At 39.2% G+C, this 15,082-nt stretch overlaps 1 protein-coding gene across 15 annotated transcripts in view; it reads left to right on the top strand.

Annotated features, from left to right (window-relative positions):
- Positions 1 to 15,082, top strand: part of MBNL1 (muscleblind like splicing regulator 1) — a 196,510-nt gene that overhangs the window by 53,409 nt on the left and 128,019 nt on the right. Inside the window, exon 1 of one of the 15 annotated variants that reach the window (XM_048864455.2) lies at positions 3,736 to 3,883. The exons of the other annotated variants lie outside the window; for them this stretch is intronic. Coding sequence (XP_048720412.1) covers positions 3,800 to 3,883 — 84 coding nt within the window. The 5' untranslated portion in view covers positions 3,736 to 3,799. Of the gene's footprint in view, positions 1 to 3,735; positions 3,884 to 15,082 lie in introns of those variants that run through there. 15 annotated transcript variants of the gene reach the window in all.

The following is a 15,082-nucleotide window of genomic DNA, read 5'->3' as shown; positions in this document are numbered from 1 at the left end:
CTGGCAGACGTGGTACTGCATTGCTACACAGCAGCAGCAACCCCTTGCCTTGTGGCAGCAGACGGTAGAGTAGGACTGGTAGCCGTCATCGTCATGTCCGAGGTGCGCCTGGTCGCCTGTGTGAGGTCGATCAGGAGCGCCTGGGCAGACATGAACACATGGGACTAAATTTGGAGTGACTTGACCAGGTCATTCTCTTTAGTCCTGCAGTCAGTCCTATTGAACCATCTTATGGTGAGCAGGCAGGCGATACGGATTGCTAGCAGTCCTCTTGTACCATCTTCTGCCGAGCAGCCATGAGATGTGGATGGCATGCAGTCCTTCTGCACCGTCTGCTGCCAGCCAAAGATGTAGAAGATAGATGGAGTGTATCAAAACAAGAAATAGACCAGATTTGGTTTGTACTCATTTGCAAACCAACCCCTCACCCCCGCCCCCCGTCTAGGGGACTCGTTCCTCTAGGTCACACTGCAGTCACTCACAGAGAAGGTGCAGCGAGGTAAATCTAGCCATGTATCAATCAGAGGCCAGACCAACCTGCTTGTTGAAGTAAGAACAATAACTTAGGTGCACCATTTCTTATTGGAACCCTCCGTGAAGTCCTGCCTGAAATACTCCTTGATGTAAAGCCACCCCCTTTATTGATTTTAACTCCCTGTAAGCCAACCCTGTAAGACATGTCGTCAGTCGTCCCTCCCTGCGTCAGAGCAACGGCAGACAATCGTGCATCTGAGTTGAGAGTGCTGTCCAGAGCAGTCACAATGGAGCACTCTGGGATAGCTCCCGGAGGCCAATACCGTCGAATTGTGTCTACAGTACCCCAAATTCAACCCAGCAAGGCCGATTTAAGCGCTAATCCACTTGTCAGGGGTGGAGTAAGGAAATCGATTTTAAGAGCCCTTTAAGTCGAAATAAAGGGCTTCATCGTGTGGACGGGTGCAGGTTTACATCGATTTAACGCTGCTAAATTCGACCTAAAGTTCTAGTGTAGACCAGGGCTTAAAGTGATTCATGCTACTTTGAAATCATTTATCTGTCCACCAGATGCAATTTTAGAACTATAATACCTTTCAGACATTCTTTTAAGAAATAGGTGTATGGTTATATTTAACCAGTTAGAGACACTTGTAAAGGTTAGTGTTTACAATTCTTTGGTCACCGGTCACCTATGACAGCTACATATACTGCTAGCTGGGAGATATGACTTAAAGTAGCTATGAGTAATTAAACCATTTTAATGGGAGCGGTTTGTTGAGTGAGTCATGAGACAAATGTATCGAAGGATAATTTGTATGGAGCATTCATCAGTTTCTGTTTTAAAAACTTCTGTGTGTTAGACTGTAGTATACAAATGATAAGTAATACAAATGATAACTTCAAATAAAAGATGAGAATAAAGCTGTTTTAAAATTATATCTTATTTGGGTCTAAAACACTCCTTGAAATGATGGTACAGAACCAGATTCTCAACTGGTGTAAATTGGCATGGCTCCTTTGGAGTCAGTGAAGCTAAGTGAATGTAATGTAAGTGAATTTACATTAGCTCATGATCACATGCACAGTTCTGAATATCAGATGTGATATAAAAACACATCTGATGGTATCAAAAGGTATAAATCTTACTTCAATTTGAATGGGATATAATTTGGACTATACATGGTTCTGATTTTAAATTATTTGCAAAAACATCTTAAATGTGTACGACTTCAGTTATCCAATAATTTCAGTTACCCCACATTCCCTGGTACTCAAAACATGTAATAAATGTTTATTAATTACCATGAACATTTATTTAATTATCTGAATCTTGTTTATTCAGATTTAGGGCCTGATCTTGAGTGCTGGGCAATAGAAGTTGTTGTTTAATACTCCTATTACAGTAGTGCCAAAAAGTCTCTGTCAGGATTGGGGCTCCATTGTACTCTATTTTATACAAACATAAAGAGACAGTACTTGTCCCAAATAATCTGCAATCAAAGGCTTCCAGTCTTGAAAACACTTACACATGAGAGCATATTTACTCATGTAAGTAGTCCCATTGAAGTCCTTAATTAATGAATTCAGTGGAATTACTCGCATATATAAAGTTATTCATTGGTTCTAATGTTTGCAGGATGGGGGCCTTCGGTATTTAGAACAAAATTGGGGTATAAAGAGTTTTCTTTTAAAAAAAAAATCTCTGCACAGAAGGGAAAAATGTCATTTGCAGTTGCTGTGCATAGAATATTGAATGTACTAGCTCTGTTAATTAAGTCTTGTGTCCTGTTTTCAACATCTTTAAAAATCAGAAATTGGTATTTATCTTATGTTCATTGCAAAATAAATTCAACTAATCTTCCTTAAATCTGGATTTCTATAACTTTTTATACATTAACAAACTCACGCTACAGAGAGGTCCATAAGAGAGGTTTTTAAATTTTATTCCAGGATGCAAAAAAAAAAAAAAAAAGATTTAGAGATGCTTATAGTTTTTGTGTGTACTTAACTCATCCCCCTGTCAGAGATGATTAAAACACTGATGTTCTGATAATGCCAGCCCCCCTGCCCATGTGTGTGTTCCAACAATTTTCAGTAAAAGTGGACAAAATGAATATATTTTGATATTGGATGAGACATAAGATGCAGGGGAAGAGGGAACTGATGAGGAAGCTGGGTGAATCACTTTGAAACCAGAGCAATCTGCACACTTGTCAGTTAGCAGTTCTTTGCAAATGTATTCTTATTGCAATTGTGGGAAAATACAATCAAACTGGAAGCTGTACATCATCTAAACCAGAGAACTTGCCTCGTAAAAATGGCTGGGTTAATTCTTTTTAAAATCCTCTAGAAGGAATATTTTCTGCGGTAACTACAGGCAGACAAAATAATGGCCTTTCCTTTTCTCTGTATTTTCCTGGGTCACAGTGGGCTCATGCTCCTTTTTCATTCCATGATGCTGTATTTCCCCACCAAATCACCCCTCTTCACTTTCCATGATTTAGCAACAGAAGGACTGATAGTCTGCAGACTAAATGCTGGTTCAGGACCTGTATATGGACTTGGCCTAGAAGAGCAGAAACTTCCATGGGAGGATAGATGAGGAATCATCTCTGCAAGGTCTGCTACCTTTGGAAGATATGAGCACAGTCTGAAAGTTCTGTCTTTAAAAAGGGTAAAAGCCTGGCTATATCTGTGTGTGGAAAGGGGGAGTAGAGGACAGGTGCTGAGCTGAACCTCCACTTCCAAGCAAGGCACTTACGAGGGAATCCCAGGGCTGGGGTTTAAGCCTGGTAAGTGGAAGCTGGATCCAGATCAGGTTGTGCAGTGTGCTGACGTAGGTGGAGGATCAGGAGTGTGAGCAGACCAGGGAAAGACAGCTGTCCATCTGCAAGGGCAGGCTGAGTGCCAGGTTGAACTGGTGATGAGAACCAACACTTCTGATGTTGGAAAGAGGGCTGGGACAGTGGAGGGCAGCTGGTTCAGAACCATTGCTGCTGCTGAAGATGTAATAATAATAATACCTAGCTTTTATATAGTGCTTTTACAGATGTGGAAACTGAGTTACACACAGGTGAAATGACTTGCCAAGGTTGCCTGGCAAGTAACTACTATTATACAGGGCCTTCCGTGAACTGAATCACCAGCACAGCACATACACAGATATCTATCTATCTAAAATGTGGTATACCATACTCACATCCTACTTGTATCTGACTGCTCTCTCTCGCTCTGCAGTGACCTAGTTGTTCAAAGAAGTCTACTGGCTGCTTCATCCGTCCTCAGCAGCAGGATCACGGGGTAACCCAGGCAGTATCCTTCCATGTGCGGTATATTGCTTACCACTCTCTGCACCGTAGAGTGGGGATGCCTGCAGAATTTTGCCGTAGGAATTCAGTGCTTCTCTGTAAGTCACTGGGTGAATAGGATTGATGAAGTATAGTACCGCAAGTAAAGTTTGTATGTAATCCTGGAACATCTGAGCAATTTGCAAATAAGAAGCTGTCCTAATGAAGTCCCAAGCCTGCACATTTTCTCAGTTTTTAATAAGTTTAGTTTAGGATGGAACAATAAGAGAGTATTTACTGTGCTGTTTTTAACTGAGAACATTTTGCTATTCAAGTACCTTTCTGTAGTCATATTGTTGTTAGTACTTATTATGTTCAAAGTGTTATATGAACACAGACTGATTCTGCTGCCATTTGAGTCATAGCGAGTCTCAGGATTGACCTCAGTGGGAGCAAGAACACATTAATTATCTAATGACTTCTCACCACAGATTTGTTTAGTAGGTTATTACTGTTAACTCCATTTGACTGAAGGGGAAACTAAGGGATAGAGGCGAAGTGACTTGCCCGAAGCCACACAGTGAGTCATTGTTAGGGTTGTGATTAGAAAACAGGAGTTATTGGGGCCTGTGCCTGTGCGCACACCGCTAGATCAGCCTCAGTTTTTAGTCCTTTAAGCTTTTTGAATCACTGTTAGTCATTTATGCACAGAGAAAGGAGGATTTGTGGAATAGAAAGCCCACAAATTCGTGTTTGTTACATTCTCCTCTTTATAATACTTCCATCTGTGAAAACTACGGTCATGTTAGTTCCTGGTGCCCTGGGACAGCCTTAATTATAATTAAAGCAAACTGCTGTTTGTGACTTTATATCCCATGCAAACCCTGCAACTCTCAAGTCTTCAGCAGTAGGATTAAGGCAGAAGAAACAACTCATTGTCAAAAAGAAAAGGAGTACTTGTGGCACCTTAGAGACTAACAAATTTATTTGAGCATAAGCTTTCGTGAGCTACAGCTCACTTCATCGGATGCATCATTGTCAAATTCTTTCATCCCATGTAGTAATGGAGGTGGAAATGGCGACAGCTCATGATCTGATTTCTCTTTCTCCGGCCCTGTGAGGCCATGTACTTTTTTGTGGCCCTGCAAGTGGTAAGGATGATCCTGGGGCTGATCTAAGAGAGGAAGAATCTATTGTAATGCTCCTTTTGCACTTCTGTGGTTGAAGTTTTGCCAACATTTCCATTATCAGCTCCTGTTTTCAGGGTATTGCATTTTAACTTCGTTTTGAAAAGGTTGCTGTGTGGCACTGAGTTTGCAGGCATATATCTTTATTATACGGAGCACCAGGGAAGGAATACTGTGTAGCGAAGTCAATCATCCAAAACCCATTGAAGTCAGTGGGATTAAGAACATAAGAATGGCCATGCTGGGTCAGACCAGTGGTCCATCCAGCCCAGTATTTGGTCTTCTAACAGTGGACACTGCCAGATGCCTCAGAAGGAATGAAGAGAACTGGGCAATTATTGAGTGATCCATCCCCTGTAATCCAATCCTAGCTTCTGGCAGTCAGAGTTTAGGGACACCCAGAGCATGGGTCCTTGACCATCTTGGCTAATAACTACTGATGAACCTATGCACCATGAATTTATCTAATTCTTTTTTGAACACAGTTATACTTTTGGCCTTCAACATCCCCTGGCAACAAGTTACACAGGTTAGCTGTGCATTGTGAGAAATAGTACTTCCTTACATTTGTTTTAAATCTGCTGCCTCTTAATTTCATTGGGCGACTGCTGGTTTTTGTATTGGGTGAAAGGGTAAATAACACTTCCCTGTTCACTTTCTCTACACCATTCATGATTTTACAGACCTCTATAATATTCCCCTTTAGTCGTCATTTTTCTAAAATGTCCAGTCTCAGTCTTTATAATCTCTCTAATATGGAAGCTGTTTCATACCCCCAGTCATTTTTGTTGCCCTTCTCTGTACCTTCTCCAATGCTAATATCTTTTCTGAGATAGGACAACGAGAACTGCATGCAGCATTCAAGGAGAGGGTGTACCATGGATTTATATAGTGACATATTTTCTGTCTTCTTACCTAACACTTTCCTAATGGTTCTTAAAATTGTTAGCTTTTTTGACTGCTGCTGCTGCACACTGAGCAGTTGTTTTCAGAGAACTATCCACTCTGACTCCAAGATCTCTTTCATGAGTGTTAACAGCTGATTTATAACCCATGATTTTGTATGTATAGTTGGGATTACATTTTCCAATGTGCATTACTTTGCATTTGTCAACATTGAATTCATCTGCCATTTTGTTGCCTAGTCATCCAGTTTTGTGAGATCCCTTTGTAATTCTTCAAAGTTGATGTTGGACTTAACTATCTTGAGTAATTTAGAATCATCTGAAAATTTTGCCACCTCACTATTTACCTCCTTTTCCAGATCATTTATAAATATGTTGAACAGCACAGGTTCCATTGGTAGACTAGCCAACATTCCACTTTCTGTTGTGAAAACTAACTATTTATTCCTACCCTTTGTTTCCTATCTTTTAACCAGTTACTGATCCATGAGAGGACCTTCTGTCTTGTCCCATGACTCTTTACTTTGTGTAAGAGTTGTTGTTGTGGGACCTTGTCAAAAGCTTTCTGAAAGTCCTTTCTGTTAGTTTTTGTGTCTTTTTCTAGTTGCTCTTCAGATTCTTTTTTGGTCTAATTATACTTAAGTTGTAAGAGTTTATGCTCCTTTTTTTTTTCCTCAGTAGAATTTGACTTGCAGTTTTTAAAAGATGCCTTTTTGTCTCTAACTGCTTCTTTTATTCTGCTGTTTAGCAATGGCTTCATTTTTTTGGTCCTCTTACTGTGTTGTGTTTTGTTTTGTTTAGGGTATACTTTTAGTTTGAGCCTGTATTATTGGTGTTTTAAAATAATTTCCGTGCAACTTGCAGGCTTTTCACTCTTGTGACTATTCCGTTTAACCTCCATTTAACTAGCTTCCTCTTTTTTGTGTAGAGCTCCTTCTTGAAGTTAAATGCTACTGTGTTGGGTTTCTTTGGTATTTTCCCCCCATACAGGGATGTTAAATTTAATTACATTATGGTCAAAGAGCTATACTCACTTTTTGGACCAGATCCTGATTCTCATTGGCTTCAAAGAGAGGTTTTGGTCACATAAGGTAAATAGAGATAGGTTACACATAAGCCTGGGAAATACAGATTTGTGGGGGAAGTGAAAGAACATGGGGGTTGAGTAGAAGGGGAAGAGGGAGATGATGGATGATATTTTTTCAGAAGGCGAACAGAAGATGTAGTCGAAAGCACTGACAATATATAAGAAGGGAACTAAAAGTTGAAAGCACTAATATTGAAAAAGGTAGAAAGGAAATAAGGAAATTAAAGGAAAAGCTTATATCGGGCGGAAAAAAGTTTAAAAGGATGGATTTGAAGAGAAAGCAGCCATTTAATAATGTTCGAAAGATATTGAGGGGGAAGATGCTCTTTTATAAAATCTTGAAGAGACAGAAGGAAAAAAGAGAGGAGAAATACAGAAGACATTCAGGATTAAAATTCTTCAAGGTAATTCAATAGTTAGATATCGTTTATGAAAATATTACTGCCTTAACTGACTTGAAAAGGTGATATATTGCATTTTGGACATTGCCTTCTCAATTTTTACATATTGCCAACAATTAGGAAGTTGAGAAAGATGATTATACCTAATGGCTAGCTGAAATGAATGCTGGTATGCTTTCAGATATCTCTGAAGACAAAAACCTGTGATTTTTTATTGATAGGTTATGGAGAGTAGCTGTGTGCCCAGTTTTACTTTGGTAAATATGTCCATTCTCCTTACTTTGTGCATAGTTTGGACAAGATTGATCCATAACACTATTTGATTTAAGTGTCTAAGAAACTGAAAATATTAAGGAGGGTTTTGTCTTGTACTTAATGCTGCATTCACTTGTTGGAGTATATTTGTATGCCATCGGAAATAAAACAATATAAAAATTATTTCAGAAATGACTAGCTTGTAATATTGGTCAATTGTTTCTGATGTTTTTTCAAAAAATGTAAATACCTGAGTGATTACACTTTAAAACTGACTCCTGCATGTCTAAAGCAATTTCTCATGATAAAGATTTCCATTAAACATTTTCAGTATTCACGGTAATAGGAAACAATCAGTCATTCAGGCCTATGGGATAAATATTAGGCATCAGATCCTCAGTTGGTATAAATTGTCATAGCTTCATTGACTTCCAAGTGATTTCTTAAAGTCCATTGACTTCATAGCACCACTGAGTCAATTGATTTGAAGTCAATGTGTCAGGAATTGGGGCCTGCAACAGAGCCAGTCTCTGGGCAACCTAATGAGTGCAGCTGGCCTGTGGTAGGCTCCCTGATTGGTTATACTGCCTCGTTGGTTGGAAGAGTCAGCATAATGGCTCTTAAACCAAGGAAGCAGCAATAGTTCAGTGGCTGCTCAAAGAAATTTGCCCATGGCTGTGATTGTTCTGTGCCTGCTTGTTCCCACACTGCTCCTGCCTTGGAACCGGTCCTGCTCTTGCCTTGCCTCAGTCCAGATAACCTGGTTCTGAGCTTTGGCTTTGATTTCCTGACTTCAGAGTCTGGCTCTGACCACTTGCCCTGGCTGTCCACATCCCGGTCACTGACACAATGGAACTGTGGCAGTTTAAACCAGCTGAGGATCTAGCCCTAGAGCTGTGTAAACCTCAGAAGCTTTAGGATCGTGCTTAAATGTTCTCTGGTTTGATGGACGTGTGTTTGCATCCCTCAACTTTGGCTTTCAGTTTTAGTTTTAGTTGGGACAAACCCCAAACTTCAAAGTTAAACATTAAAACAGAGCCATCAGGTTTCTCCTGGTCTTGGCTTCAGAACTGTGAATTTCTTATGATTTGGATGCAAAACTATAACGAGGCCCAGATTTGGTCAAATATGGGCCCAAATTCACTTGAAAGTATCATAAACTTTAAGTGGAACTTCCATTTAAGCTGTTCTGAAACAGGTTTGTGGTTTAGGATTTTGCTGTGAATATTTTGCACATATGTTACGTTTTTTAACTGCTGATAGCTGTTCTTAGTTTGAAATTAGGCTTTGATATATGGGTACACATTATTGCATTGTTTGTAAGGTATATGTGTGTGAAGGTAGTGGTTGATTTTATGATCTGTGTAATGTTTTACAGGTACACATGGCAGTAAGCATATTCCAACCTAAAAATAATTCTGTTTGTATTGTTACTTATAAATTTACACATTGAAGCCCATGGGTGGTTGCTCTGGGTAGTTGATTGTTTTTTCTAACTGTATGCATTTTGAATATTACTCGCTTTTAAAAACTATATTTAATTATCTTTTGGGTATTGGATTTATTAGGGTGAAAAATGCAGAAACTAATTGACAGCATATGAATAATAGCTATGCAAAATATTGTAAAACTCTGTTACAAAGTAATTGGAAACCCAGGGCTTTGGGATAAAGATGCAAACTTGCTTCCAGTGAGTCAATAGCAAAACTCCCAATAAGAGCAGAATTTGGCCCCTGGTATCTCCTTTTCATTGTTGATGCTCACGATAAGGTAATAAAATATATTTAGTATTTAATTTGTTTTCAAATATATATCTTAAATCAAGGCTCAGAACGTAAAACAAAACGTTTTCATCACATACTAAATATACAAACAAAACTTTATCAGTAATGCTTAAATCTGAAGCAAGAGCTTCTAAAAAAACCTTTTCGGCCACCAGCAAGGTCAAGATTCATTAACAATCATCCACTCATTACCCACTATTTCCTTCCTCCCAGGAAAGCCTTGGGAGAACAGGTGACTCTTGCAGCATGTTTTGAAGTTGCCAAATGTGGCATCTAATGAATTGAAGTGTGTTGCAGTGCACAGATACCCCCTACTGCCAGCCTCCTTTTATCAGGAGCGGGAATGTTAGCTTGAGTGTCTGACAGTCGCATCTGCCTGGGTGTCGCATGGGGAGAGGCTGTCTCTCAAGTTGGGAGGTCAAAACAAGCACCGTAACCTTCACCCTGAAATCAGTTGTAGTGCCGTGTGGGAGCTGGAATTTCTATTCCACAGAAAATTTCACACTTCTAGAAAAAAATTAGTTCTAAGTTGGAACAAAAGTTCTGAGGTGCAAATTTTCCTGTGAGAGGGATGTTTCAGTATACTCTGTTTCTAAACAATTGAAATGGAACTCTTTGAAAATTTCTGGTGCAACCTTCCTCTGCTCCCAAGCTTTATGTCTCCCCAGGCTCCGAGTTCCTAGGCTAGCTGCTGGGGAGCCTGAAGAGGTAGGCAGGTGGGCGACAGGCACAAAACCCACCTAAAGTTTAGCTAGAATGGACACATTACCATGTAATGTTTAGATTCTGTCAAGTCAGCCTTTTCCAATGGAAAAGTGTTGCACTGGAAATTTTCAACCAGATCTAATCAGTTAGTAGCCGGTGCAGATTTGAAAGTATCAGTGTTGTTCATACAAACTTCTACAGTCTGTTGACGCGTGCTTTCCACAATTGTTAGTTGTATATACCTCTTGTCTCTCATCTTGTTCTTAAACTGCAAGCTCTTTGGGGGCAAGGGTCGATTTTTATGTGTACATAGAGTGCCTAACAAAATGTACCACACTATTGTAATTGTAGTAATAATCTACACTAGCTCAGTTTTCTGAATGGTTTGAAGGTGTAGCCCCATGTACACTACACTGCAGTAATCTCACTTCAATGTGACAAAAGCTGGGATAGCCATAGTGAGGTCACAGCTGGAAGAAAAGTACTTAACCTCATTGTAAAGTGTAAATGATAAGAAGCAGTCCTGGCAATCGTACTGTCTGGAAATACAATAATACCTCCACCATATGACCCTCCCAACAAATGACAAGATGTAGTTATTCATAGGAAATGGTTGCAAATATACCTCTAGGTGTTTCTCATCCCATTGTAGAACTATTATCTCAGTCTTAATCCAGCCAGCTAGCTTTTATTAATGCCTCATTCTTAATTTGACATCGGATAAATCAAACCACTGCACCTTTGGAGGAGATGGAGATAAACTGCCTGTAATCAGCATACCTACAACTCCACAGCTTGTGCTTTCTCATTAATAGCCCCTTCCCAATGGTCCCATTAAATATTGCATTTAAAATGTGAAAAGTTAATTATACAAGCTTATTTCCAACTTTCACTGTCACACACAAATACCAAATCTTCATCTGGGAAGGTGAGGGAAAATCTTCACAACCCTTTTAATGAAGGTAGGAGGCAGTTATACAAAGATAGCAGTGTAATTTAGAAAAACTAGCATCTGTGTAGTCTTAACAACAGGAAATTTACAATTGTTTGGAGTAGAAAACATTTACAAGAAGCTCACTGTGTCCTATGCAGTTCGGTAGTTAAACCAGTGTTTCATCAGAAACCGTACAAAGGTGGATTTGTCAGATGTAAACAGAGCCTGGAAATACAATGATGTAACCAGTCTATTTCTAGCATGATAATTAATACTTTATATTTTTTAGGAACAGAGGATCCAGTCAGAATGAAATAAAATCCAGACTGTTTGTTATATGAGCTTTCAAAATATGTTTTAGTTTTTCTTTTCATTTTGTTTTGGTTGATTTAAATTTTTGCACTCCATTTCCTAGATATGTCCAAGACTAAAGGCCAGATCCTGTTTGCTAAACTCATCCTATCAAAGTCAATGTGAGTTTGTGTGAGTACAGTATGGCAAGCAGGATTTGACCCTGGAACTGGAAAAACTCACCTCTGTGCAGAGGCCCATGGCAAGCCCTATGAACCAGTTGTCTTCTAATAGTGAGATTTAAGTTGTGCATAGGCTTCATGTTAATTGTCTGAATTAGGAGGAATTTTACCCCATGAGAGAAAACTATTCTCATTGTATTTCCAGTGTAATTGAGAATGGGAAGTACTATAATTTTCAGAAGGTAACCTGTCTGATTTCTGGATTCAAAAGTTTGGAATAAACATCAGATAAGCATCAATGTTTGCCTGTTTAACTGAACTGATTTTTTCCCCCAGATTTAATGCTTGTCAGTAATATTTTCTTGCTGTTTTGTATTTATTGTAGCCTGCATTAATTCTTGGCATTTGCAGATTGATATTTCTGTGGTTTACCTTACCGTCTGACACAATTTAAGCTTTATTTTTTATAAAAGCAAGAGTAGCTAGACATGTTAGTCAACACAGTCAAAGGATTTTAGGGACCCAGAAGTATCACTGTGAATTATTGCATAAAGCTTAGCGTCTTGCATTTGGAATCAGAGCAGTGGATTCTCATTCTCAAACTGAAATATATTTGTTGGATAATCCATTTTATGAACATTTTTTATATCGTGAAGTACAAGTTTCTTAAAAACTGTAGTCTGCGTGTAGCACTAAGCCAAGACTGTAGCTAGAATGCAGACTGTTTCTTTCTCCTCTCTGAGACATTGTGTGCTCAGGACACAATGCAGGTCATCGACACAGTAGCTTGCAGATCGCATTGCAGATGTAGACCCCTGCCGTAGTCATTGGGTAAACAGAATGTCCTTTCTCTTGTGCTCAACCTCATTTTGATATTTTAGATATATTGGACTCAAGAGATATTTAAACTAAAGAAGGATGAAATTGAAAATTGCATGCTGATTAGTAAATAGACACTTACATCATTGTAGTTTATTATATTCCAGAGCATATATTCTGATTATTTCTTAGTCTTTCTTGTGTTTGCCCCATCAACCTTACCTGGCAATCTGCTTCATGTTCTTATTATCCTGTGAATGGAACAGGAATTCTTCATGCATCTGATCTGACAAGAGTAACTGAGCTTGATGCTCATCTATTTTTATTTCACATGACCATGTTAAAAAATTTTTGTGCAAGGGCTACTATCAAGATATTTTTCAGAGTTTTATGCTTGATTCTCTTCTGATTCCAGTAATCCTTGTAATTTCAATGTGGAGACCTCTTTCCTTTCTTTTTGTCTCATTCTCTGTGTGTGCATTCTTGATACAGTATTTTTTTGGCTTTTGGTTGATTTATCTTGGTACACTTACTGACATTTTCTGATTTGTGTACATGATCCTCTATTTCTGCAGCTGCTCTCATTAACACCAGCACAGTAGCAGTTTCTTTCTTTGTATTAAAAAAAGACAATGTATGGCCCAATTCTGTTCCCAGTTACTGTGCTTTAAATGAGAGCAGAATTTGGCCTTTGTGTTTTTGAAAGATGTGGGATTGACAGCCTTTTGAGACTAAAGTTATTATTCATGAACAAGTGCAGTATGGATAAGAGCAGTGGCATCCATAAGACATTACTATTACCTAATTTAGTGTATATTTATCAATAATATATGGCATTTTATATCTTCAAAGTACTCTGTAATATATTGTTTGTAATATCGCTACCTTCTCCTGCATCCTGTAGAAGGATACTCCTTAGCACTTTGGCTGCTGGAGGAGAATCTCCACCAAGACATGTGAGGCCTGTGGTTTTGGAGTAGAGGGAACTGAGCTCTCTTATGATCATGCTATCCTGACTGACCTCCTTGTGTGGAGATGTGATGACCATGAATCACTAAGAGATGTAACATTATGAATCTTAAGACCCCTGTAATTCAGTTTCTGTGGCCTCTCTGCTGAGACATGTAATGTTTGCAGCGGGTACCAGTCAACATATCTAGGTTGTGCAGTTTGTTGTGTTTTTGATGCTGTCAAGGTTCCTCCCCCACTCTGAACTCTAGGGTACAGATGTGGGGACCTGCATGAAAAACCTCCTAAGCTTATCTTTACCAACTTAGGTCAAAACTTCCCCAAGGTACAAAATATTCCATCCGTTGTCCTTGGATTGGCCGCTACCACCACCAGTCTAATACTGGTTACTGGGGAAGAGCTGTTTGGACGCGTCTTTCCCCCCAAAATACTTCCCAAAACTTTGCACCCCACTTCCTGGACAAGGTTTGGTAAAAAGCCTCACCAATTTGCCTAGGTGACTACAGACCCAGACCCTTGGATCTTAAGAACAATGAACAATCCTCCCAACACTTGCACCCCCCCTTTCCTGGGAAATGTTGGATAAAAAGCCTCACCAATTTGCATAGGTGACCACAGACCCAAACCCTTGGATCTGAGAACAATGAAAAAGCATTCAGTTTTCTTACAAGAAGACTTTTAATAAAAATAGAAGTAAATAGAAATAAAGAAATCCCCCCTGTAAAATCAGGATGGTAGATATCTTACAGGGTAATTAGATTCAAAAACATAGAGAACCCCTCTAGGCAAAAACCTTAAGTTACAAAAAAGATACACAGACAGAAATAGCTATTCTATTCAGCACAATTCTTTTCTCAGCCATTTAAAGAAATCATAATCTAACACATACCTAGCTAGATTACTTACTAAAAGTTCTAAGACTCCATTCCTGGTCTATCCCCGGCAGAAACCAGTATATAGACAGACACACAGACCCTTTGTTTCTCTCCCTCCTCCTAGCTTTTGAAAGTATCTTGTCTCCTCATTGGTCATTTTGGTCAGGTGCCAGCGAGGTTACCTTTAGCTTCTTAACCCTTTACAGGTGAGAGGAGCTTTCCCCTGGCCGGGAGGGATTTCAAAGGGGTTTACCCTTCCCTTTATATTTATGACAGATGCTGACTAATTGGCTTCCTTGCATTTATACTTAAAGGAATCCTTCAGGGGTATCTTTGCCAGCAGGAAGGATCTTTTGCTAAAGGCTTCAGAAGTGTTTGCTTAATTCCCAAATTTGAAAAATGGCTGCTGCAAGAAGTGGAACAATATTACTTTTCCCAAGATTTGGAAAATGCTTTCTGATTTGATTGATTTCTGTGGAGTAATGCAACTAGGTCATCTGTCCAATACTGCTTATGCCTGAAAGTGTTTTCCCCTTTCTTTTTTCCTCCCCCTCCTTTTATTTCTGTTCTATTTATATGGCTGTTCTGTATTGATCATTTGATACACAGTCCAATAGGTTAACTGTTTTTTGTTATGTTTGTTTCAGTGGGCTTGAATCAGGAGTCTGTTTTTTGGGGGGTGGCGGTTGTTGGATATTCTAATTATACAAATTGTTATGGTACTTTCCGTATGTTAATAGTAACAGACCTTGTGAGCACCAGTTGGAGGATATTGCTGTAGGGACTGATTCTTTCCACACTTACTAATGGAAGTAGTACTAACAGTCTGAAGTCTCAGCTTCAGAGCTAGAATCCAGGCTGGACAGTTTAGCCATTTCTTTATACAGCTTGGGCCTTTGATCTCCAGTCTTCAGGAACAGGTAG

This window comes from Caretta caretta, chromosome 9, assembly GCF_965140235.1.
Source record: "Caretta caretta isolate rCarCar2 chromosome 9, rCarCar1.hap1, whole genome shotgun sequence".
NCBI lineage: Eukaryota > Metazoa > Chordata > Testudines > Cheloniidae > Caretta > Caretta caretta.
This window is presented reverse-complemented; position numbering and strand designations above follow the sequence as displayed.